General features: G+C 40.6%; 1 protein-coding gene across 2 annotated transcripts; it reads right to left on the reverse strand.

Moving 5' to 3' along the window:
• Window positions 1-955: 955 nt before the first annotated feature.
• On the reverse strand, window positions 956-22,922 carry VSIG4 (V-set and immunoglobulin domain containing 4). 2 transcript variants are annotated; one of them, XM_068533539.1, is made up of 8 exons: window positions 22,810-22,922; window positions 16,814-17,170; window positions 15,768-16,049; window positions 5,226-5,288; window positions 4,613-4,690; window positions 4,174-4,278; window positions 1,917-1,938; window positions 956-1,577 (listed from the first exon to the last, which is right to left on the reverse strand). In XM_068533539.1, the coding sequence occupies exons 1-8, from the start codon at window positions 22,862-22,864 to the stop codon at window positions 1,340-1,342; spliced, it is 1,200 nt and encodes a 399-aa protein (XP_068389640.1). In that variant the 5' UTR covers window positions 22,865-22,922; the 3' UTR covers window positions 956-1,339. The 2 variants fall into 2 exon arrangements, with proteins under 2 accessions (XP_068389640.1, XP_068389641.1); XM_068533540.1 differs by lacking the exon at window positions 15,768-16,049.
• Between the last annotated feature and the right edge of the window lie 383 nt (window positions 22,923-23,305).

Genomic DNA, 23,305 nt, shown 5'->3' on the forward strand with positions numbered 1-23,305 from the left:
TGTAAAGCGAAGGACTCTTTGTTTACTTTTACGTATGATTTTGACTTCTGTAATCAATTCATAGGGGAGCAGCTGCTGGTTAAACCTGAGCTGACCTTGGAATTGCACTGTAACCAAAAGTGGCACATGTCAGCTTCCATAAAGGGTGAAGAAGTTGATTTGACATGCATTACCTGAGGGAAAAGAAACAGTGTTGAACTGACCCAGAATAGTTCCTCTCTGAGGAGATTGATTTAAAGGTGTATTGTGTGTGCACATATACAGACAGATAAACACACACACACATGCACGCACACACACACTCACACTCCTAGTGCCTATTCCTGTTTGAGAAGAGAGACTTCCCTGTTCTGACCTCTACCCCACATTGTAAGAAGGGGCCAAGAGATAAAGACGATCTATGAAGAGTACAACTACTCCAAAGGTTTTAGGATTCTAGGAGGTGGAAATCCTTGAGGGTGATGCATTCATACTTTGGAAAAAGGGGGAGCTCTTTATCTCTGCACCCACAGTCTGCTGAGACAGAAGAAAGATTCCTTTTTTAGGTTTCCAATTTACCTGGGAAGAGTCACCCAGGTGGAGCTGGCAGGATGATTAAGAAGGGAATAGAAGGCAGCTGAGTACTGTTTTACCAAATATTCATTGTGTTCCAGTGAGCTCACTGCTGAAATGAGGTAAGGGTAGCATGGGTGGGAAGGAGGAAAAAACAAAAAAGCAAAGGTGCTATCCATACTCCCAGGGCCCCAACCATCTCAACTAGTCTCACTTTAATCACTCTTGGTAGGTCCTTGAGAGAGGACCAATATGACCAAAGTTGCTGTTATGTTTAGATATTTATTGAGCATCAGAAGAATACCAGAGCACTAGACTCACAGTACAGGAGCAGAACTGAACCCTGGCCTGTTACATGACAATCTCAATTAAAAGCTATCTGGCACTAGAGAAAGGGAAGTGATCCTAAACCCAACTGGTTCCCTGAGCTGCCAGAGCTGAGCTTCCCTCTGGTCATTCAGTGGTAAGAGGTCAAAGTTGAGTGGTGTCTGGAGGCATGATGACCAAGTCCTAGTGCTATGGGCACTTCCCTCTGGTGTTTGGAGAGAAGCAATGGAAGCTCCAGGCAGGGATACTAGAAGGGCCTAAGGCATGACCCAGCAGCAGGCTTGCTTGAGGTGCATATGACAACTTCTTAGGCAAAGCCATTCACTCTTAGCAACCCCAATGTTGACAAGGAAGACACTTTGGACTATCCAGGAAGAAAGATAGCAGGGAAAGGGGCCATGCAGAATGCCAGGGATGAATAAGCAATTATGTCAACAGACCTTGGCCCAGTAGGACATTTTTAGCAGCTGCTCTTGCCCTTGGTGAACAGAAGCTCATAATCTGGGGGAACCGTGTGCAGCAGGCGAGCGTAGTCACCATTGATCTGGGCGATGATCTGGTACTCCTGGCCCAGGCAAGGCTCATCAGAGTAGTCGTTGTCCAGTGTCTGGGAAGCTGGCTCTTCACTGGAGCAGCCACTTGTGAAGATGGCCACCCTCATGGTTTCACCAGGGTCACTGGCCTCCTCGGCATGCACCCTGTGGTCCAAGAACCCACCACCCATAAGAAGAAACTTGAATCTGGTACCCTGGTTTCCTACTTTTCTGCCCCAATTCTTGCCAACTGACCCTCAGGCACTTGCCACCCAGGGATTCTGGGAATGGAGGGCTAGAGGACCTGAATTATTTTGTGTGTTCACTGGGCCAAGACAGTACCACAGAAGATGCTTCAGAGAGGGAAGAAAGTTGTGCCCTGACCCTGAAGGCCTCTGGGCTTAAGATTGGGTCTGTGCCAAACCCCCTTTCCTCTATGCCAGTGACGAACAAAATTGAGGGCAAGGAATGGGTCAGAAGATAGAAGAGGAGAGGTTATCTTACCTGGCCACTTCACAGACATGCTCTAGAAAAAAAGGAAGAATCAGGTCAGAAGTCTCCATGGGGAGTGAGTAAGGGCCAAGCATGAGTACTTGTCAAAAAGTAAGGGAAGGAGAGACAGAAAGGGGGATCTCAATATGTCTCAGCCTTCCAACAAATAGGAGCTGTTGGGAAGGTGAGTTGAAATACAGGGATGCAGATTTATCAGGGAAATGAAAAGGAAGCACACTTTATCACTGTCATCTTTGACATACTCTGACTCTGGACATTGGGCTGGAGCAGTCGCTTGGTATGGTGGGGGGAGGGACACTGGAACTGGATCCACTCTCCACCCAGGAATCTTGCCAAAGATCCCCAGGGAGTCCTTGTGAGAAACTTGGCAGCCATCCAGAGCCCAGGTAAAAGGGTCTGAATTAGTCTGATGCCCGGGACTTTGGCTTGAGCCGTTCCCAAATTCACTTATCCCCACCCTGCACCCAGGAAAGATCCTGGAATAAGTCACCATTGCTCCCTAGTGTCAGTGGAGGAGAAGTATCTACATTCCATGCAGGCTTAAAGGCTCTAGCCTAGTACAAAGTTGGATATCTCTTGGTACTGCCCTCTAGGAGCTTGTAATCTTTCAGAGGTGCAACAGGGAATGCATACATTAAACCACAACAAAGCAAACACAGCATGCTGCAGCAATTTTGCTTTGTGATAGAGCCCTGTATTTCCATGTCTTACCTCCCCAATTGGCCTGGCAGCTACTATACTATAGGTCTTTTTCATTTTTATATGCCTAATGCGTGGTACATAGTAGGCACTCAATAACTACATGTTAAATTGGATTGATGCCCTAAGGCTGTCTCCCTTATAGAGAGGTAGAAAGCAGGAATTCTGGGAAGGCAATCCAGGAAGGGAAAACTATAAAGGCATGAGGTGTGTGTCCTATTTGCCTGCTTGACTCCAGTGTCTGGAAATGAAAATAAGTATAAAGACATGGTGGGGATTGACAAGATAGGCCAGAGCCAAATTACAGAAGGCTTTGAATAGAATGTTACATTTTGACCTCTACCCCCTGAGTCATGAGGAGTCCTGGACTGTTTTTGAAAGGAAAATAATCTAATAGGATTACAGTTTATATCCAGTCTCATTGAGACTATAATGAATGTTTTCCTTTTAGTACTCCTGGGATTTGTGACCACTTGAGATATCTCCACATCCAAGTTTAGCCTCATGGGTCGTAGCCATGGCAGTTGGCCAAGACCAGAGCTTATGCTTGAGACCCAGGATAAGGAAACACTCAAGGCTCCCTTCTCTTTTTTGGTTGGAGAGACCCATGGTAGAAACCAGACTATTTGGGAGTAAGAGCTACTACAAACGAAGAGACACACAAATGCTAGTTAAAATAGCTAGTGCAACAGGAACTGAGGTGTAGTTAGGTTTTACTTAGATATCAACATCCAAATTCTTTTTCCTCCTCTGCTGGCAAACAGACGTTAAATGGCCCTGACAACTACACAGTAATCATGTCACTCCTCGGCTTAAATAATTTTTAGCGATTTTTAATGCAAGGCTTAGAGAAGAAAGTCCAAATTCCTTAACCTGTCATTCAAGACCTTCTATAATCAGGAATAAGCTTTCCTTTCCCCCTGTATTTCTCTATTGCTTGGCTACGTGAATTTTCTTTATTGATGACTCCACTCACATTCATATTTCACCATTTTACCCCTTTACTCTTATAGTTTCTCCTTCCTAGACTATTGCTCCCTTTCAAATGGTTTTCATCCTCCAAGGAATGGTCTAAGTCCCGCCTCCTTCTGAAATCCCTTGCTAATTACTCTAGCCCTAACTGACTCTCCTGTCCTCTGGGTCCCTTTAGCATTGATTGTCTTCTCCAGGCTTTGAGTCCATAGCCTTTATAGCTATGTATTGTTATTGATAAACTCCACGCTTCTACCTTGATTCCATCAATCAAATTGTAAGCAACTTGAGGTCAAGGACTGTGACTTCTCCTTCTCTTGCATCCTCATTAGAAAACCCATTACGTAGATGCTGTACTCGGTTGGGTACCAAAGATTTGTGAATTAACTTTCATAAGTTGTATTCTCATTGTTGCCTTGCATGTCTGTCTCCATGGACCCCCTACCCTCACTTTCACACTAGGCTAGGAGTCCTTTGAAGTGCCTGACATAGTGCTTGATACTGAGTTTATGCTCAACTATACTGCTGAATGAATGAATGAATGAGCAAGAGCCACCCAATCATACTTATCACTCACCCTGTTGGGATGTCTTCCGGCAGACCATGATATAAGTCATGGTGGTGACCACAATACAGCAGAAGGAGATGATGAGAATTATGGCAAAGATGGGCAGGCCATTTCCTAGGAGGTAAAACAAGACCAAGTGATATCTGGTTGAAAACGAGTCTAGCAACAGTGACTCCAAGGATCAGTCCAGACCAGTTCACACTTCTTTCTTTTCCATCTTCTCCTAAATTTCTTAGCTAGCCAGAGAGACAAACAAAACCCTAAACCCATGAGAAAGACTTGAGAGAAGCTAGAGACTCCACGTATAAACAAGTTATTTCAGACCCACTGGTTGATGACTGATTGGCCTAGGCATTTGAATGACGTAGAACATTGTATATAGTGGAAAGTTTCAGTTGCAAAGTTCACAGCCAAAAGGGAAGGCTAGAATTCTTAACATTGCCCTTACCTGGCCCAGCACTTGTCTTTCCAACGTAGCCATCCACTTCAGTGGTCCAGCCCTGGGATGAGTTCACTGTGGATATTGCTATGACAACAAGTGTGTTAGGGTTAGAGGCCTCTCTTCCAGAAAGGAACTGTGAGGTGTAGGGTGACTGCAAAGTTTGAAGTCCTTCTGTGGGTATCTGTGCTAAGCTTTCTGCAATTCCTGGCCATGTCATTGACCACTATTACCATAAAGCGAGGTACCTTAGTTTTTCACTGTTTATGATGGGAAGAAGGCCAATAGAGGGGAGGCAATATACTTAAAGTCCTATAGCAAGTCAGACTAGGAGCAAAGCAGAAGTCACAGTTTTCTCTTTTCTCACTTTTCCCATGGGATTATTCAAATTCTCTCCTTCCTTTTGCTTCAGACATTTTCACAAAGAAGAATATATATATTCATGATTCCACTTCATCATGACCCTTAAATCTTTCTTATTTCCATTTCTTTAGTACTAATTTCCTTATGAAGAACACAATGACCTCTTATTACCCATCTGATGGCATTGGGCTTCCTCCCTTGGCTTCTATGAAACCATTTCAGACCTTTCCTACTCCCGCAGAACCCTAGTAAAACTCACCTTCGAAGGGGGATTGCATGGTTGGAGGTGCCTTAGTCTTGGACTCGAGTGGCTTTGAGGAATCTGCAAGGAAAAGGGAGTCCATTCAAGGGCCCTGGCACCTTTGAGTGAACAGTTGAATGCCTTAGGGAAAATGGGAAGTAAGTAAGGGCCAGTCAGGTCCTTAATTAATCTGGATGGGAAAAACATTTTGTTTTAACTAACTTCTGATTGAAATTTAGCTATTCATTCTCTTGAGAGGGTCTTAGAAGGATTACAAAGAAGGTGGCTGTGGTGATGTCAGTAAAAATGGTAGAGTAATGACCTCCAAATATTCACTTCTTCACAAAAGCAATGAAATAACTGACAAACAAATTCATAACATTTTTCTTTAAGATTTGCAGAAATTAGCCAAAGGTTTGCATCAACCCAAGTAGCATTTATGGAAAAAAAAAAAAACACCCCAGTCATGTTAAGAACAGCGAGCTCTATGGCATTTTAACTTACCCCAGCCCTATCACCCTGCTCCAGGCCAGTAGTAGCCTTGAAAATAAACCCCATTCTAGGTGCTGGAGTGGACAGAGCAGATTTAATTCCCAAACAATTGTCATTATTTGACCTGTGTGGTGGTTCCCTGAAAGACCTGATTCAAAAGGCTTATATTTATTGGTCACCCAGTGCTAAAACTCTCCCCAGGGAAGGGATGTATTTGTCACACAGCTGCCTGAGGCAATAGATAATAGTTGAGGTAAACAAGAAACTAGCCAAAAAACTTAAAAAAAAATAGTAATTATATTTTCATAGAGACTTTGAAAATCTCTGACACATTCCTGGTAATCTAGAAGACCACAGACATACCTAGGGTTTTGTGCATGCTCAGGAAAGACATGAGAACATCATAAGTTCTTTCCTCTGGCTAGCCTTGAGGCTCTGCATTAGCAGGAGGTGAAGGCTATAGCACAGTTATAAACTTCCTGGGTAAGTGTTGAAGACATAGTTCAAAAGGCAACAGAGCCCTCGGAGTTTTAGTGGTTCTAAGTATTTAAGGAGATATCTGTCCAATCAGTAGCTGACCACTAAGCTACCAAGCAGAGACTTCAGTGGCAATCCATGACAAAGAATACAAGAGACTACTTAAAATTATCTCAGAAAAGTTACTGAACAAACAAACAGCAACTAGTACAATAAGCAGTGCCCAAAAAAAGCCCTGGAGAGAGAAAGGGAGAGTCAGATTTCTAGATTTGCCACATTATATTATTTAAAAAGTCAAATTTTCAACAAAAATATGAGATATGCAAAGAAACTAGAAAGTAGAGCCCACAAACATATAAAAAAGCAATGAATACAAACCATTCCTGAGGAAGCAGAGATACTGGACTTACTAGACAAAGATTTTAAATCAACTAAATTTGTTAAAAAAGAAATAAACCAAAGGAAAGATTGTGCAAAAATCTAAAAGAATGAGAACAATTCAAGCCAAATAGCAAATATCAATAAAGAGACAGAATTTATAAAACAGGAACCAACTAGAAATACTGGAGTTGAAAAGTACAATAACTGAAAGGATAAAAATCACTAAAAAGAAGAAAAATTCACTAAAACAGATTTAAGCAGGCAGAAGAAGAATCAGTAAACTTGATAACAATTGAAATTAGCCAGTTAGAGAAAAAGAAAGGAAAGTGAATGAAGAAAAATGAGTAGCACCTCAGAGGTTTGTGGGACACCTTCAAGTGTACCAACATACACATAATGGGAGTTGTAGAAGCAGAGGATAGAAAAGGGTAGACAAAATATTTTAAGATATAATGTCAAAAAACTTTCCAATTTGATGGAAAACAGTCTGCAAATACAAGAAGCTCAATGAACTCCAAGTAGGGAAATATTTTTAAAATTCACACCTAGATACAAACTCAAAAGCCAAAGCCAAAGAGAGAATTTTGAAAGCAGCAAGAGAGAAGCAACTCATCATGTACAAGAGATTCTAATAAGATTAATGGCTGAGACCATAAAATTCCTAGAAGAAAACATACGCAGAACACTCTTTGACATAAATAATTGCAGTATTATTTTAGATCTGTCTCCTAAAGCAAAGAAAGCAAAAATAAATAAATGGGAACTAATTAAACTTAAAGGCTTTTGCACAGCTAAGGAATCCAACAACAAAACAAAAAGACTACCTACTGAATGGGAGAAAATATATGCATAATATGAACGATAAAGTGTTAATACCAAAAATATATAGATAGCTCATATAACTCAATATCAAGAAAAATAAATAAATAAAAACAAATAACCCTATTAAAACATGGGCAGAAGACCTGAATAGACATCTTTTTCCAAACAGTCACATGAAAAAATGCTCAGCTTCATTAATCATCACAGAAATGCAAATTAAAATCACAATTAGATATCACCACACACCTATCAGAATGGCTATCATCAAAAAGACCACAAGTAGCAAGTGTTGGTGAGGATGTGGAGAAAGGAGAATGCTAGCACACTGTTAGTGGGAATTTAAAGTGGAGCAGCCACTGTGGAAAACAGTATGGAGGTTTCTCAAAAAACTGAAAATAGAACTACCATATGACCCAACAATTCCACTCCTGGATATTTATCTGAAAGAAGGAAAAACACTAATTCAAAAAGATACATGCTTTTATTTCCATTTCTCTAGGAGGTGGGTCAAAAAGGATCTTGCTGTGATTTATGTCATAGAGTGTTCTGCCTATGTTTTCCTCTAAGAGGTTGATGGTGTCTGTCCTTACATTTAGGTCTTTAATCCATTTTGTTTCTATTTTTGTGTATGGTGTTAGGGAGTGTTCTAATTTCATTCTTTTACATGTAGCTGTCCAGTTTTACCAGCACCATTTATTGAAGAGGCTGTCTTTTCTCCACTGTATATTCTTGTCTCCTTTATCAAAGATAAGGTGACCATATGTGCATGGGTTTATCTCTGGGTTTTCTATCTTGTTCCATTGATCTATATTTCTGTTTCTGTGCCAGTACCATACTGTCTTGATTACTGTAGCTTTGTAGTATAGCCTGAAGTCAGGGAGGCTGTTTCCTCCAGCTCCGTTTTTCTTTCCCAAGATTTCTTTGGCTATTCAGGGTCTTGTGTGTTTCCATACAAATTGTGAAATTTTTTGTTCTAGTTCTGTGAAAAATGCCAGTGGTCGTTTGATAGGGATTGCACTAAATCTGTACATTGCTTTGGGTAGTAGAGTCATTTTCACAATGTTGATTCTTCCAATCCAAGAACATGGTATATCTCTCCATCTATTTGTATCGTCTTTAATTTCTTTCATCAGTGTCTTATAGTTTTCTGCATACAGGTCTTTTTGTCTCCTTTGGCAGGTCTATTCCTAGATATTTTATTCTTTTTGTTGCAATGGAAATAAAAACAAAAATAAACAAATGGGACTTAATGAAACTTAAAAGCTTTTGCACAGCAAAGGAAACCATAAACAAGAGTAAAAGACAACCCTGAGAATGGGAGAAAATATTTGCAAATGAAGCAACTGACAAAGGATTAATCTCCAAAATTTACAAGCAGCTCATGCAGCTCAATATGAAAAAAACAAACAACCCAATCCAAAAATGGGTGGAAGACCTAAATAGACATTTCTCCAAAGAAGATATACAGATTGCCAACAGACACATGAAAGAATGCTCAACATCATTAATCATTAGAGAAATGCAAATCAAAGCTACAATGAGATATCATCTCACACCGGTCAGAATGGCCATCATCAAAAAATCTACAAACAATAAGTGCTGGAGAGGGTGTGGAGAAAAGGGAACCCTCTTGCACTGTTGGTGGGAATGTAAATTGATACAGCCACTATGGAGAACAGTATGGAGGTTCCTTTAAAATCTAAAAATAGAACTACCATACGACCCAGCAATCCCACTACTGGGCATATACCCTGAGAAAACCATAATTCAAAAAGAGTCATGTACCAAAATGTTCATTGCAGCTCTATTTACAAAGGCCAGGACATGGAAGCAACCTAGGTGTCCATCAACAGATGAATGGATAAAGAAGATGTGGCACATATATACAATGGAATATTACTCAGCCATAAAAACGAACAAAACTGAGTTATTTGTAGTGAGGTGGATGGACGTAGATTCTGTCATACAGAGTGAAGTAAGTCAGAAAGAGAAAAACAGATACCGTATGCTAACACATATATATGGAATCTAAAAAAAAAAAAATGGTCATGAAGAACCTAGGGGCAAGACAGGAATAAAGATGCAGACCTACTAGAGAATGGACTTGAAGATACGGGGAGGGGGAAGGGTAAGCTGGGACAAAGTGATAGAGTGGCATGGACATATAAACACTACCAAACGTAAAATAGATAGCTAATGGGAAGCAGCTGCATAGCACAGGGAGATCAGCTCCGTGCTTTGTGACCACCTAGAGGGGTGGGATAGGGAGGGTGGGAGGGAGGGAAATGCAAGAGGGAAGAGATATGTGGACATATGTTTATGTATAGCTGATTCACTTTGTTATAAAGCAGAAACTAACACACCATTGTAAAGCAATTATACTCCAATAAAGATGTTAAAAAAAAGATACATGCACCCCAATGTTTATTGCAGCATCATTTACAATTGCCAAGGCATGGAAAGAACCTAAATGTCCATCAACAGATAAATGTATTAAATAAGATGTGAGAAGAATGGAATGATATAGAAACAAATTTTTTATATGCTATTGAAATTAAGGTGGCATGAATTCAACCTAGATTGTAGTAAATTAAGAATTAATGGTAATCCCCATAGTAACCACCAAGAAAATAACGAAAAATATATATGGAAGAAACAACAAAGGAACTACATAGTACACTGTATTATATTTATTTAATACCAAAGACAGAAGTAATGAAGGAATAAAAGAATGAGAAAAGACAAGATATATAGCAAGCTGGCAGACATACACCCTACCTTACCAGCATTTTCATTAAATGTAAATAGCTTAAATTCTCAAATTTAGAGACTGGCAGAATGGATAAGAAAACACAATTCAACTACAAGTTATGTATATTTAGGATTCAAAAGACACAAATGGTTTGTAAGTAAAAGAATGGAAAAAGTATGCCGTGCAAATAGTAACCAAAATAGAGCTGGAGTAGCTATACTAATATCAAACAAAATAGACTTAAAACCAAAAAGTGTTATTAGAGAAAGAGAATCACATTTTATAATTATAAAAGGATCAATCAATCAAGAAGACATTACAATTATAAATATATATGCTCTTAACAACAGAGCCCCAAAACACATGAATCAAACAGTGACTGAATTTTGGGGAGAAATAGAGAATTAAACAATAATAGCTTGAGATTTGAATACTACACTTTCAATTATGGATAGAACAATTAGACAGAAGATGAACAAGGACATCAAAAACTGAACAATACTGTTAACCAATGGACCTAACAGAGAGATACAGAACACTCTACAAAACAATGGAATACACTTACTTTTCAAGTACGTATGGAACATTATCCAGAATAGACCATATGTTAGGCCATAAAATAAGTCTCAATAAACTTGAAACAATTGTAATAATGCATCACAATAAAATAAAATTAGAAACAAATAACAGAAGGAAATTAGGGAGATTCAAAAATATGTGGTGATTAAATATCACACTTCTAAATAACCAGTGGGTTAAATAAGAAGTCATTAGGAAATTAGAAAATACTTTCAGATGAACGAAGATAAAAACACAGCATACTAAAACTTATTGGATGCAGTGAAAACAGTACTCAGGGTTCAGATGTAAATACCTACATCAGAGAATAAGAAAGGTTTCTGATTAATAACTTAATCTTCCACCTTAAAAAGAAAATTAAAAATAGAAGAGAAAACTAAACAGAAAACAAAGCAGATGGAAGAAAATATATATATTTAGCAGAGATAAATGAAATAGAAAATAGAAATCAATAGAGAAAATCAACAAAACCAAAATTTGGTTGTTGAAAAAGATCAACATAATTGGCAAGCCTTTAGCAAGACCAACCTAGAAAAGAAAGAGAGAGAGAGAGAGAAAGAAAGAAAGAAAGAAAGAAAGAAAGAAAGAAAGAAAGAAAGAAAGAAAGAAAGAAAGAAAGAAAGAAGAAAAAAAGAAAAAAAAGCAGGCTCAAATTATTAAAATATTTGATGAAAATGGGGACATATCTACTAACTTTGCAGAAGTAAACAGAATGACAAGGGAATACTATGAACAACCATATGACAGTGGATTGACTAAGATATAAACAACAAATTCCTAGAAATTCACAATCTACTGAAAGTGACTAAAGAAGAAATAGAAAATCTGAATAGGCAGAACTTTAACAAGTAAAAAGGTTGGATTGCTAATCAAACAACTTCACATAAAGCAAAGGCTAGGCCCAGGTGGCTTCTCTGGTGAATTCTATAAAGGTGTTTTTTTGTTTGTTTGTTTTGTTTTTTAATGCCAACTCTTCACTAATTCTTTCAAAAAGTTAAGTGTCATAACACCTTCCAACCCAGTATATGAGACCAGTATTATCATGATGCAAAAGCATAGAATGACATCAAAACAAAAGAAAACTAGGAACCAATATCCCTTATGAATATAGATGCAAAACTCCATAACAAAATACTAGCAAACCAAATCCAGCAGCATATTAAAAGGATTGTGCACCATGATTAATTTATCCCAGGAATGCAAGATTGGCTCAATATTTGAAAATGAGTCAAGGTAATGCAGTCTCTTAATAGAATAAGGACTAAAAGAAACACAAAATCATCTCAATAGACACAGAAAATGAACTTGACACAATCCAATTACCTTTTCGTTATAAAAACACTCAACAAGCTAGGAATAAAAGAAGTGGTCTCAAACCAATAAAGGGCATCTACCAAAATAAAGGCATCTATCATCATAATGGTGAAAGAAAGAATAGTCTCCTGTAAGATCAGAAACAAGTCAATTATTTCCATTCTTTCCATGCTTATTCACCATTGTACTGTAGGTACTAGCCAGGGAAATTATGCCAGAATAAGAAATAAAAGGCATCCAAATTGGAAAGAAAGGAATAAAATTATTCCTATTTTCAGATGACAAAATCATATATAGAAAAGCCTCAAGAATCCACAAAACAATGATTAGAGCTAATAAATGAGTTTAGCAAGATTGCAGGATATAAGATCAATATACAAATATCTGTTGTATTTCTGTACACTAGCAATGAACAATCCAAAATTAAAATTAAGAAAATAATTTTAGAATAAAAGGCACCCAAATTGGAAAGGAAGAAGTAAAATTTTCACTATTTGAAGATAGACGTGATACTATATAAAGACAAACCTAAAGACTACCAAAAATATTTTAAATCTAATAAATGAATTCAGTAAAATAACAGGACACAAAATCAATATACAGAAATTTGTGGCATTTCTACATACTAATAATGAACTATCAGAAAGATAAATGAAGAAAATAATCCAATTTATAGTTGTATCAAAAATATAAAATACTTAGGAATAAATTTAACCAAGATGGTGAAAGACCTGTACAGTGAAAACTGTAAGACACTGATGAAAGAAATTGAAGACATAAATAAATGGAGAGATATCCCATTTTTTCTGGATTGGAAGAAGTAATATTGTTAAAATGTCTATACTATCCAAAACAATCTACAGATTTGATGCAATCCTTGTCCCAATTCCAATGGCATATTTCACAGAACTAAAACAAATAATTCTAAAATTTGTGTGGAACCACAAAAAATGCAGAATAACCTAAAACAATCTTGAGAAAGAAGAACAAAGCTAGAGGCATCACAGTCCCTGATTTCAAACTATACTACAAAGCTGTAGTAATCAAAAGAGTATGTTACTGGCACAAAAACAGACACACAGATCAATGGAACAAAATTGAGAGCCCAGAAATAAACTCACACTTATATGGACAATTAATTTATGACAAAGGAGCAAAGATGTGAATAAAGATATCTTGGGTTTTGGAGATTTGGAAGTGATGACTCCAGTTTACAAAGTTATGTTGTGCTAAATAGGGAGAGACAGCCAGTGAAAACTACCTTTTTTAGTAGGTTGGTAGTGGCCATAGGAGAGAGGTGGTGTGGCAGATGAAGAAAACGTTTTTTAAAATAACATACATATGTATGTTATTTACATACATATGTATATTAGGCTTACATAATACATATATTATACATACATACATACACACACACGTACATACATACATTTTAGGCTTATGTAGAGGATAATGGGTGAAGCAGGGAGTTAGAGTAGTTGAGGTAAAGAGCTGAGGTAGAAGGTTTTCTGTGGAGAGAAGAAAGACCCATCTTATTCTGAGCCAGGAGAGAATGGGCAGGGAAATATCAAGGCAGAGAGGGTGGTTGATAGAATTCACATCTGAGGGCGGGGGTCTGGATCTTCTCAAAGAAGGAGAAGGTGACCTCATCTTCTGGGAGCAGGGCTGGGGACATGAAATAAGGCAGAAAGTATTCTGAATAGCTGTTATAAGGAATGGAACATAGATGAGCAAGTTGATTGGCAAACAGCATGGGGACAGGCAGTGGATGTCACAGAGCATGAAACTAAAGTGGGACCAATGCATCTCTGTGCTTTTTCCAGAATTAAGGAACAGCACAGAGGGTGAGGGGATGGATGAGGAGCTGAGAGCTATGTAGGACAGAGATGAAACAAGTGACCAGACTCATGGGACTAGGTTGAGGTGCAAAAGAGGCAGGTAGAGGAAGCCAAGAGAAAGTCGCTTGGCTTAGAGAGCAGGGAAGGATGTAATTTCTCTGAGCCTCAATTTCCTTATCTGTCAGAGAGCTCAATTGTGAGCACTGCCTAACAGCTCTGTGGCCTGTGAACATGGACTAGATAAGGAATAGACAGGCTGATTGGTTGTGAGCAAGATCCTGCCCAGATGGACTAGAAACAAACTCAGAAAGGTGAGAATGTTCAACTTGTCCCTTTATGAAGTACACATTCTTGGACTTTCTGGCCATGTCTTGCTCTCTCTGCTTGACCAGATTATCGACTCTCAGAGAACTGGGCCAGTGTCCATATAATTCTCTCAGAATGAGACTGCCCTTATTCCCACCTAAACTAACAGACCAAAACCTACAACACACACATCCTCATTACAATTCAACTTTGGGAAACAAATCCTTGCAGGCAAAACAGGAGTCTCCAACCAACATCAGTCTCCCAACCCAAGTGGAAGGAGACAGTTTGTTCACTTTTGTTATACAGAGTTGGCCTCAGAGGATAATAATTTTCAGGTGGCTCTGAGGATAATCTCCTAAAGGCAGTTAGTACTCAACATGTTTTGGGCAATAGAAACCTTATTGAAATAAGTATCTTCCCTTCCAAGGAGATTTCTTGAAAGGTAACAAGACTCATTTGGACATATCACTGCTGGGCTGATCATTTAAATCCCAGCCTACAATCTTTTTTTTTTTTAAGATTTATTTATTTATTTATATTTATTTTTGGCTGCGTTGGGTCTTTGTTGCTGTGCGTGGGTTTTCTCTAGTTGTGGCAAGTGGGGGCTACTCTTCATTGCGGTGTGCGGGCTTCTCATCGCCGCAGCTTCTCTTGTTGCAGAGCATGGGCTCTAGGTGTGCGGGCTTCAGTAGTTGTGGCTTGCGGGCTCTAGAGCACAGGCTCAGTAGTTGTGGTGCACGGGCTTAGTTGCTCTGTGCATGTGGGATCTTCCTGGACCAGGGCTTGAACCCGTGTTCCCTGCACTGGCAGGCGGATTCTTAACCACGGCGCCACCAGGGAAGTCACCCAGCCTACAATCTTTATGTAAACAGTTTGTAGCATTCCCAAATAATTCTTTAATAAATAATCTGACCTTGATTAAGCATAGTCAATCTTCATCGAGACTTCAACCAGAACCTGCATTTGGCTTTAGGAATAAAGAGGGGGGGGGTTTAAAGAAACTATGCAGAGATCTGGGCTTTAGTTCATAAAACAAAACCAAACATAATCAACCAACAAAATAACAATAAAAAACACACCAAAGCACAACAAAAACAAACAAACAAAAAGTATCCCAAAGGGTGCCCAGGAGCTGGTATAGGTTCCACCATGAGAGGCAATCAGACATAGTAGAAAGAGCATGAAATCTGAGTACAAATATCGCCTTGAACTTCCAAGCTGTGAGCCCCTGGACAAGTAGGTTTCCCTTCCTGACTCTTAGTTTCCTCTTCTGTAAAATAAGGGTATCTCATGAGATATTTGTGGGATTCAATGAGAAAACGTGTCAACTTCTTGTGCATTGTATCTGGCAAATAAATGTACCTAGTAAATGTCACTTTTCCCTTTACCATCTTCATCTACTTAACCTACAACATGACAGGCATTGTCTCCACCCCTATTGTCCCCAGTCCAGATTTTTTTTTTTGTGATTGAACAACCCAGGACCCCCTTCCCTCCCTGCCCCAACCTCTCTTCTCTGGAATAAAGGCATATACTGATGTATCTCTGGAACAAGGTAGTCCATTGAAATGCTCACCAGGAAAGAGAATTGCTCACCTTTGACCACAAACTTCACAGTGTCACTGTGCTGCTCAGAGCCTAACCGGCCCTTGGCAGTACAGAAATAGGAGCCTGAGTCTGTCACCACTGCAGGCTTGAAGAGTAAGGTACTCAAGACTCCTACTTTGATGGGTTCTTGGTTGTTAGTCTGTTCCTTGTACCAAACATAACTGATGGGAGGAGAACCCCGAGCCTGGCATTGAAGGCTAATCCTCATTCCCTGGGGTACCATGAAGCCATAGTCACTGCCAGTCGTCACTGTGGGCTTGGAAACAGAAACTGCAAAGGGAAGACAAGAGAGGAGGCTCTGGGAAGTTACAAGGGTATGGGAACACAAGTCTGAGTCATCCCTGCTGAGTCTAGGGGTATGAATATATCTGCAAAGGGAACTAAAAGGAACTCCTGACATGGGGAGGAAAAAGGGAATAGGACAACTTAAATAAAAAGAGCTTCCTTTTGGAAGATTAGGTACCATTTTGTATTACCTGAGGATTTGGGTTATCTGGAGTTAAAACAATCAACTGACTAAAAACAACAACAACAACAAACGGGCTTTGCTGTTGTTTTGCTCAAGTAGAGTTTTTGGATTATCTGCAGTTTGGGATTACCAGGGGTCAGATCTCTGTAAAATTGTCAAGCCAGTTAAGCTTATCTTGACTAATCCATGCATCCCTTTTCCCAGAGCTTCTCTGCCAGCATCTATCCACTCTCCAAGATCCTGATCAGATATACTCATTTTTATGGATTTTAAGACTCAGAGTCCAAGGAAGCAATCAAGCTATCGATGCAGGAATTTCTGGGACACTTGAAGGGGTAGAGATTTGAAGGCCAGAAAGCCTTCCTAACATTCATTAAATTCTGCCATGAGAGTGATAGCACTGAGGATACTCTGCCTGTCCACTTCCTGTGATTAGCACATATAACTGAAGAGAGACGATGTAAAGGTAAACAAAGGTCTATGGGTTTCTCAGGGTTTTCTAGGATTACAGTCCTCTATCAGGTTTTTGCTTACCAGTACTTTCCTAACACCCACAGTGACTCACGTTTCTGGACACGGAGTTCAATGATCTTATTTCTCACGACTTGGTTGCCATCAGGGGTCTGCCAAGTGACTTCACACGTGTAGTGGCTCCGGTCATCCATCTCCAGGGTATTCAGTTGGAGGGACACATCTCCTGGAACCTTGTGGTTTACATGCAGGCGGCCCCGGTACTTTGCTTGCTGGATATGGTCTCCAGAAGAGTCACGTAAAAAGATGGTGACTGGGCCCGAGCCACGTTCTACCAGCCACTTTACCAAGACTTGTGTATAGCCTTGCAGAGGACCATAGGTGCAGGGAATATTTACATCCCCTTTCCAAGGCCCTGTCACACTCTCAGGCACTTTCAGGATGGGATGGCCTGAAGAGGGGGAACAGAAGAAGGAAGCAGACACAGATGGCACACCCACCTGGGTGCTAAGATGGCAGTGGCAGAGAGGCTTTTGAGAAACACAGCCTTAACTCATACTTTCAGATTCCCCATGCCCTTTTGTTCTCTGCCAGCCCTCCCATCAATCAGAACCAGTCCTTAGAAGGAAAGTCCTTAAGGTTGTTTAGCTCTTGTGAGTTTCAAGTCCTTTTCCTGTCACTGCCTTGCTGTGAGGCGACCCTGGGTAAGTCACCTTTCACCATGGAGGACCCATTTTCTTTGTGTATAATGTAGAGAATCTGAATGGAATGATCTCTAACGATTCTACAAACTCTAACATTCTGTAAATCCATGAAAGAAACGTCTTTCAACATTTTCCAAAAGAAGTGTGGGAGCAAATGCTGAGCAGTTGGGTCTGAGCTATTTTACTGTATGTAATTATGTACCTGGAGAAATGTGGTGGCTTCAAGGCTCAGAAAGAAAGGGCTATCTGCACTGCTAATTCCCCATTGCTCCCTCAGAAAGGCGCAGATTTGGTCCTTAGACTAAAGCTCTTTTCGGGAAGGGAGGAAAGAGGCAGACAAAGGACAATTTTGAGGGTGGAAACTTGTGTGAGATGCATTCCTGTTTAACAAAATCTTTAGTTATTGTTGTGTTAAACCTGTAATTTGTAAGCTTGACTTTTTTCTTCTGATTTCTATCCTTTCTTTGTTTATTTCCCTTTTGGTTTCTCTGAGTTCTCAGCAAAGGTACATTGGAAATTTTCATCCTGAGGAGGAATGGAGATGAAAAGGTCTGGAGGGGAAAAAGTTCTGAGTATAGTCCTAGAGCTGGCTGTGGTAGGAATGATGGTTGGACCAAAGGATGGTTGCTTCTTGGCTTGCTGGGAAAGGAAACTAAGGGGGGAAATTTGTGGGTGTTGAGAGAGCTACCACCTTCCATCAGCAATTTCCATCCATAAGCTAATATCTTGAGGATTTTGTGTTTTATTTAACTGGGGTCAGGAGTGAGAGATTGTATTTAGATATGTCTTTATATCCCTCTTAGGAGAGGTTGTTTCAAAGTGCAAGCTATTGCTGAATAAAAGCTTTTTATATAGCCCAGGATTCCCAGGCTTCAGTCAAGCAGATGGGAGTTGGGGTGGGGGCTAGCTCCCAGAATGTATTGCCAAGTACCAGGGCTTCTATCAATGGGGTTACTAAAGTTTAACCTTTGGTCTGTGCCCTCACCCGGGACTCTAGTACATAACCAGCATATTTTGGCCAAGATAAAAGCCTTGAATAAAAAATAATAAACATGGATCCATGTTGCTAGGTCCACCACATTCTCTCTGGAGAGTTTCAGACTGGGCAGAGAGAAAAACTCAGATCCACAAATGGGAGCACAATACAGGCAGATTTTGGTTTGCCCTAAAAATGAATTTTGTAATTAATCAGAGCTGTCCATGATGGACTAAGCTGTCTAGGGCAAATTCTGAGCTTTGTTTAGGTCTTGGACAGCATTATTCTTTAAGGTCTCTTCCAATCTTAGATGGTTCAGTGCTAATAGACTTAATGAAAGCAGAAATTAAATAATTACATGTTCTAACTGGTGGCGAGCTTTCACCAGGTAGTGGGTTTCACTGTGCTATTGACAGTTCCTGCCTCCATATGCATGCAGATACAGCCTATCATCGTCATGAGCACACATGCCCATATATATTTTTGCTCACCTGCAAGCACAAGCATACCAGCCTTAAGCCCCTTGAAAACCATTTGACCCTTTCAGTTTAATCTTTCTCCAGCCCTCCCAAATATCCTTCTCCAACTCTGTAAAGTATTCTTATACTTCCCTTCCTTCCAGGGCAACAAAACAGCATTCTGCTGTGAGGACAGCTGGAGCAGCCAAAAATGCCTGCCTGTGAATAGATATGTTTTCCCTTTGACATAGGGGGAGCTGCAAGGTCTGTCTTGCATTACTCTCTCTGGCAACTTGCTGGAGATTCTCACATAGCTCAATCTGGTCTGTCAAAAACATGGGCAGTCAGTCCCAATTTCCCAGTCTCACTTCTAGAAGTAGGTCAGGCTTCACTTCTCCATCCCAGAATAGGAGAGTGGGGCATAATTAGTAACAAGACATCCAAGAATGGCATATTTTCCCCCTTTTACTCTTTTTCTTCCCTTCTCTTTTATTCCTTTCACCTATTCTTCCATCTTGCTCTTGTTACTTCTCCTTTTTCTTCTTGTTCTTCTCTCCTCTTACTTTTCCTGTTTCATCAGTAGCATGAAGAGACAGTGTATGGTAGGCACAGGGTATCACAAGAAAGAGGACAATGTACCATTCCTCATGTACCCTGACCTCCAAAATGAAGGTAACTTCAATAGCATAGGTTTATACCTTCCAACTCTTCCTCTGGTGCACAAAGAGCCTAGAGAAACACTGAGTAGGAGCACTGCACCTAGTGAGATCAGGAGGACAGTGAAGGACTGCATGATGTAGTAAGAAGAGTAACACCAATCTAAGTTTAAGGTCTGCCTTACCATATATCTCTCTGTGTGACCTTGGGTAAATTGCTAAGCCTGACTGAGTTTTAGGTCATTATCAGCAAAATAGAGGTAATAGTAAACCTTCCATGGAGTGTTATTATGATGATAAAATGAGCTCATAAGTGTGAAAGCACCTAGCATAGTGGCTGGCATTCAGTAGGTGTGGGATAAATGCTAGTCCTGTCCCATGCCTCAAGAGAAACTTCACATATTTGTATTGATTCTTCTTATCCTAGAAATCCTCAATATGTCTTCCCCAGGGTGGACAGATTCATTAGATTGGATCATTGTCTGCTTTAATAATGACCTGAAGGAGAAGTTAATACATGAGAAAGTAAGGAGTTTGCCTTTCCATTCTGCTGGGACCTACCAAGTTATGGGCAGGTAATAGGTCATCCCTGGGTTGTAAGGAAACCCAAGAGGACACTTTAGCGACAGGACTGGCTTGGCAGCCAATGTGAAATGTTGGCCAAATTAAACAATACTCCTGACTTTCCTGGAAGATTGGGTAGAGGAAAATCTATTTCAGGAAAGTCCCAAGACTTAGGGGGATGCTCTGCCCATTATGGATCTATGCAGACCACCAAATTGTGAGGTACTTGGTACAACAGGGTTTGAAGTATCAGGCAGGAGAGAATTTGGAGACTTCCAGTATGGCATAGCTCGAAGGGCTTTTAGAAACCACTTAGTCACATTCCCTCATGGTACATGTGGACAAGCTGAGGCCCAGAGAGAGAAAGATGCTTACTCAAAGTCACACAGAGAGCAGGAGCAGAGCTGGGCCTGGAGGCCTAGAATGAAGTCTTTCAGCTCCTACACTGCCTTTTTACTTTTTAAACTGATTAATCCACCAGCCACAACAGAAACCAGCAACCCCTTATCTGGGCCTATTTGACATGGTTTAATGGGTGTTATCCTAGGGCTGGATAATATCCTCCTGACTGCCTGAAAAATAATTCCCCCATCTGCCAGCTGTTTTCTGAGAAACCGTTCCCAGAACTTCAGAGCTTAGCTCTCCTCCCTCATGGAAGGATTGAATTTCCTGAAAATATTGCATCCCCTTAGAAGAAAGAAAAGGGCTGAGCATTGACTCAAAGGGCTTTGTTGAAAAAAGTTTTGACTTGAGAAAGAAGGCATATTACTGAGGCCCTCTCTGGTCCTGGGACCTGGACTTTGAAAAGCAAAGGTCTGTGGTCTGTGTGATGATACTAAATCAAGGAAAGGCCTAGTTTTGGGGGTGTGGGCCCTTTTATGAGATACATTATGGGTCCCATCTTGAATTTTCCTTCTCCCATCATCAAACAAAGATGTTGAGATCTTCCAGTGACCCCGCATCTCTGTGTTTGGCTTCTCTCCCCCTCTTGGGATGCTTCCTAGAAAGAGGATTAGCTTAGATAATAGGTATTTATAAAATATTTATAGTTTTTATAAAATGCAAATATTAGGACTTATTTTTATTGTGATTATTTCAACATATGTCTTAGATCTAGAGGCTTTTTAGAAGTGAAGCCACAGTCCTACAGAGCTGTCCAGCTGACAGGATCTTCTGAGGTCAGCCAAGTTGATCTAACTATATAGATGGGTTGGGGACACTGAGATGAAGGGAGATGGAAAGTGTTATTGGCCGTTCAGTTTGTCCACAGTCTCAGGTCTGTGGTGTAAGACACTCCACGCAAATGGAAGACCTGCTTCCAGGTCTAAAGGACCCTCACAGGCTGTGGAGGGAACAATACACATGCACTCACACACACACACACACACACATGATTTAAATTTAACATTTACAAAATGTTCCTCTGAGCTCCAGTCCTGCCTCTTTAATTCCCAGCTCAAATCAACAGATTTGGAGAAGGTAGAATGCTCTGTGCCCTGGAGCAAATTATTTTCCTTCTTGGGTGACTTAATTCAGTGTCTCTTCTAACTTTGAGGTTCTAGAATTTAATGGGTCACAGAGCCCCAGGACAAGGTGGTTTAATCTGAGTCAGTTATGGAAAGCTGTGTTCTTTCTAACCACACAAAGGGCACCAAGTTAACACTCATCTAGTCTCTCCCTCTAAGGATATGGAATAAACAGGGGTGCATCAAAGAATCTTTTACCCTATCCTGGATTTCACTTAGCTATTTTCAGGCTCAGTTTCCTAAAAAGGTTATTTCAATTTTCAGGGGTATAAATGAGGATGGAGTAAGACCCCACAAAATAATGCTACTATGGGATAGTCAATCCTCTTTTGGGTATGTGTCCAGCATTAAACTCCCACAAATAGCCCAGACAAACTGGGCTATGTCCACAGGGAAGTGAGATACCCCAGGAGGTGGTAAGAAACCAAGTCCTGTGAAGAACAGTTGAAGGAGCTAAGGCTGTTTAGCTTGGAGAAGAGATGAATCAAAGGGACATGGTTTCTGTCCTCAGGACTCTAAAGAGCTGTCACAGCATAGAGAGAGAAGATATATTATCTGTGTCTCCAAGAAACAGGGCTGGGGTTTTTGGATGGAAGCCACAGGGAAGTTGATTTAGTTCAACACAAGGAAGACCTTTCTAACAGTTGGAGCTGCCTTTTTAGATGGTCTGGACAAGTAGTGAATTCTCAGTCACTGCAAGAATGTGAACAAATATTCTGAACACCTGTTCATAACAGTGAAAGGTGGATCTAGGTTACTTCTAAGGTCCCATCTAGCTCCTGACAACATTACTTCTTTTGGGGGCTGTATACCTTAACAAGGATCAAAACCTGGGTGTATAGGGGTAAAGGTATAGTGGTAGAATTTCAGGTGAAGGGCAACAGGTGGGGGAGGGATTTGGGTGGCATTGGGCACATTTTTAATGCCCCTGAGATAAGACAAGTACTAGAAAATAATGTGGATGTTTTCCAAGAGAGGATCCTTTCCAATTTCTACCCAAAATTATCTCTTGGCTTCTTCAATAGACTTCAACCTCCTCCCTCCCTTCTGCCCAAAGCTGAGAGAGTCTGGAGCATTGGCTGAGAACACTCACCTAGTCAGCAGGAGTAGGCTTTCCTCAGTAGGCGTTCAATCCCGCCTCTCCCCACCCACCCAGCTTTTTGCCTGTGCCAGCAGTGGCAGCCAGGCCCCCTTCTGCTACCTTACCATAGGTGACCACCAGTAGGTGGCTCAAGAGCAGTAGTCCCAGTAAGAGCCCCATCACAGCCAGAACCACTTCTGTCCTTTCTTCCAGCCTCCTGCTGTCAAAAGGACTTGAACTCCTGATGGCTTCCAGTGTCTGTGCCTGCTCACTTCCTTTTCTTCCCTATATCTCTCACTCGGACTCCCAGTCCCATCTCACATTCCCCTTCCTTCCCTATTTCAGCACAAGTCACGTGAGCACACCCTTCCCTCCCCTGCCTGGGGTTGGAAGTTTAAGTGTGAGTGAAGCAATTCCTCCCCCTGCTAGACTATTGACTTGACTTTCCCTGGAGCCAATAGGGGTTTCTGGTCTTTGATCTCCCAAGCTGTGTTTGCTTGTGTTTCCTCAACAAGACGAGATTGAGGAATGACCTTTGGGATGAGTCTGCTCCCTCCAATATGGGAGTGTTTTCCTTTGTGGTGGGCCCAAGCAGAAAAGATCAACTTTGCTGGCCTATGC

Source organism: Eschrichtius robustus, chromosome X, assembly GCF_028021215.1.
Source record: "Eschrichtius robustus isolate mEscRob2 chromosome X, mEscRob2.pri, whole genome shotgun sequence".
Lineage (NCBI taxonomy): Eukaryota > Metazoa > Chordata > Mammalia > Artiodactyla > Eschrichtiidae > Eschrichtius > Eschrichtius robustus.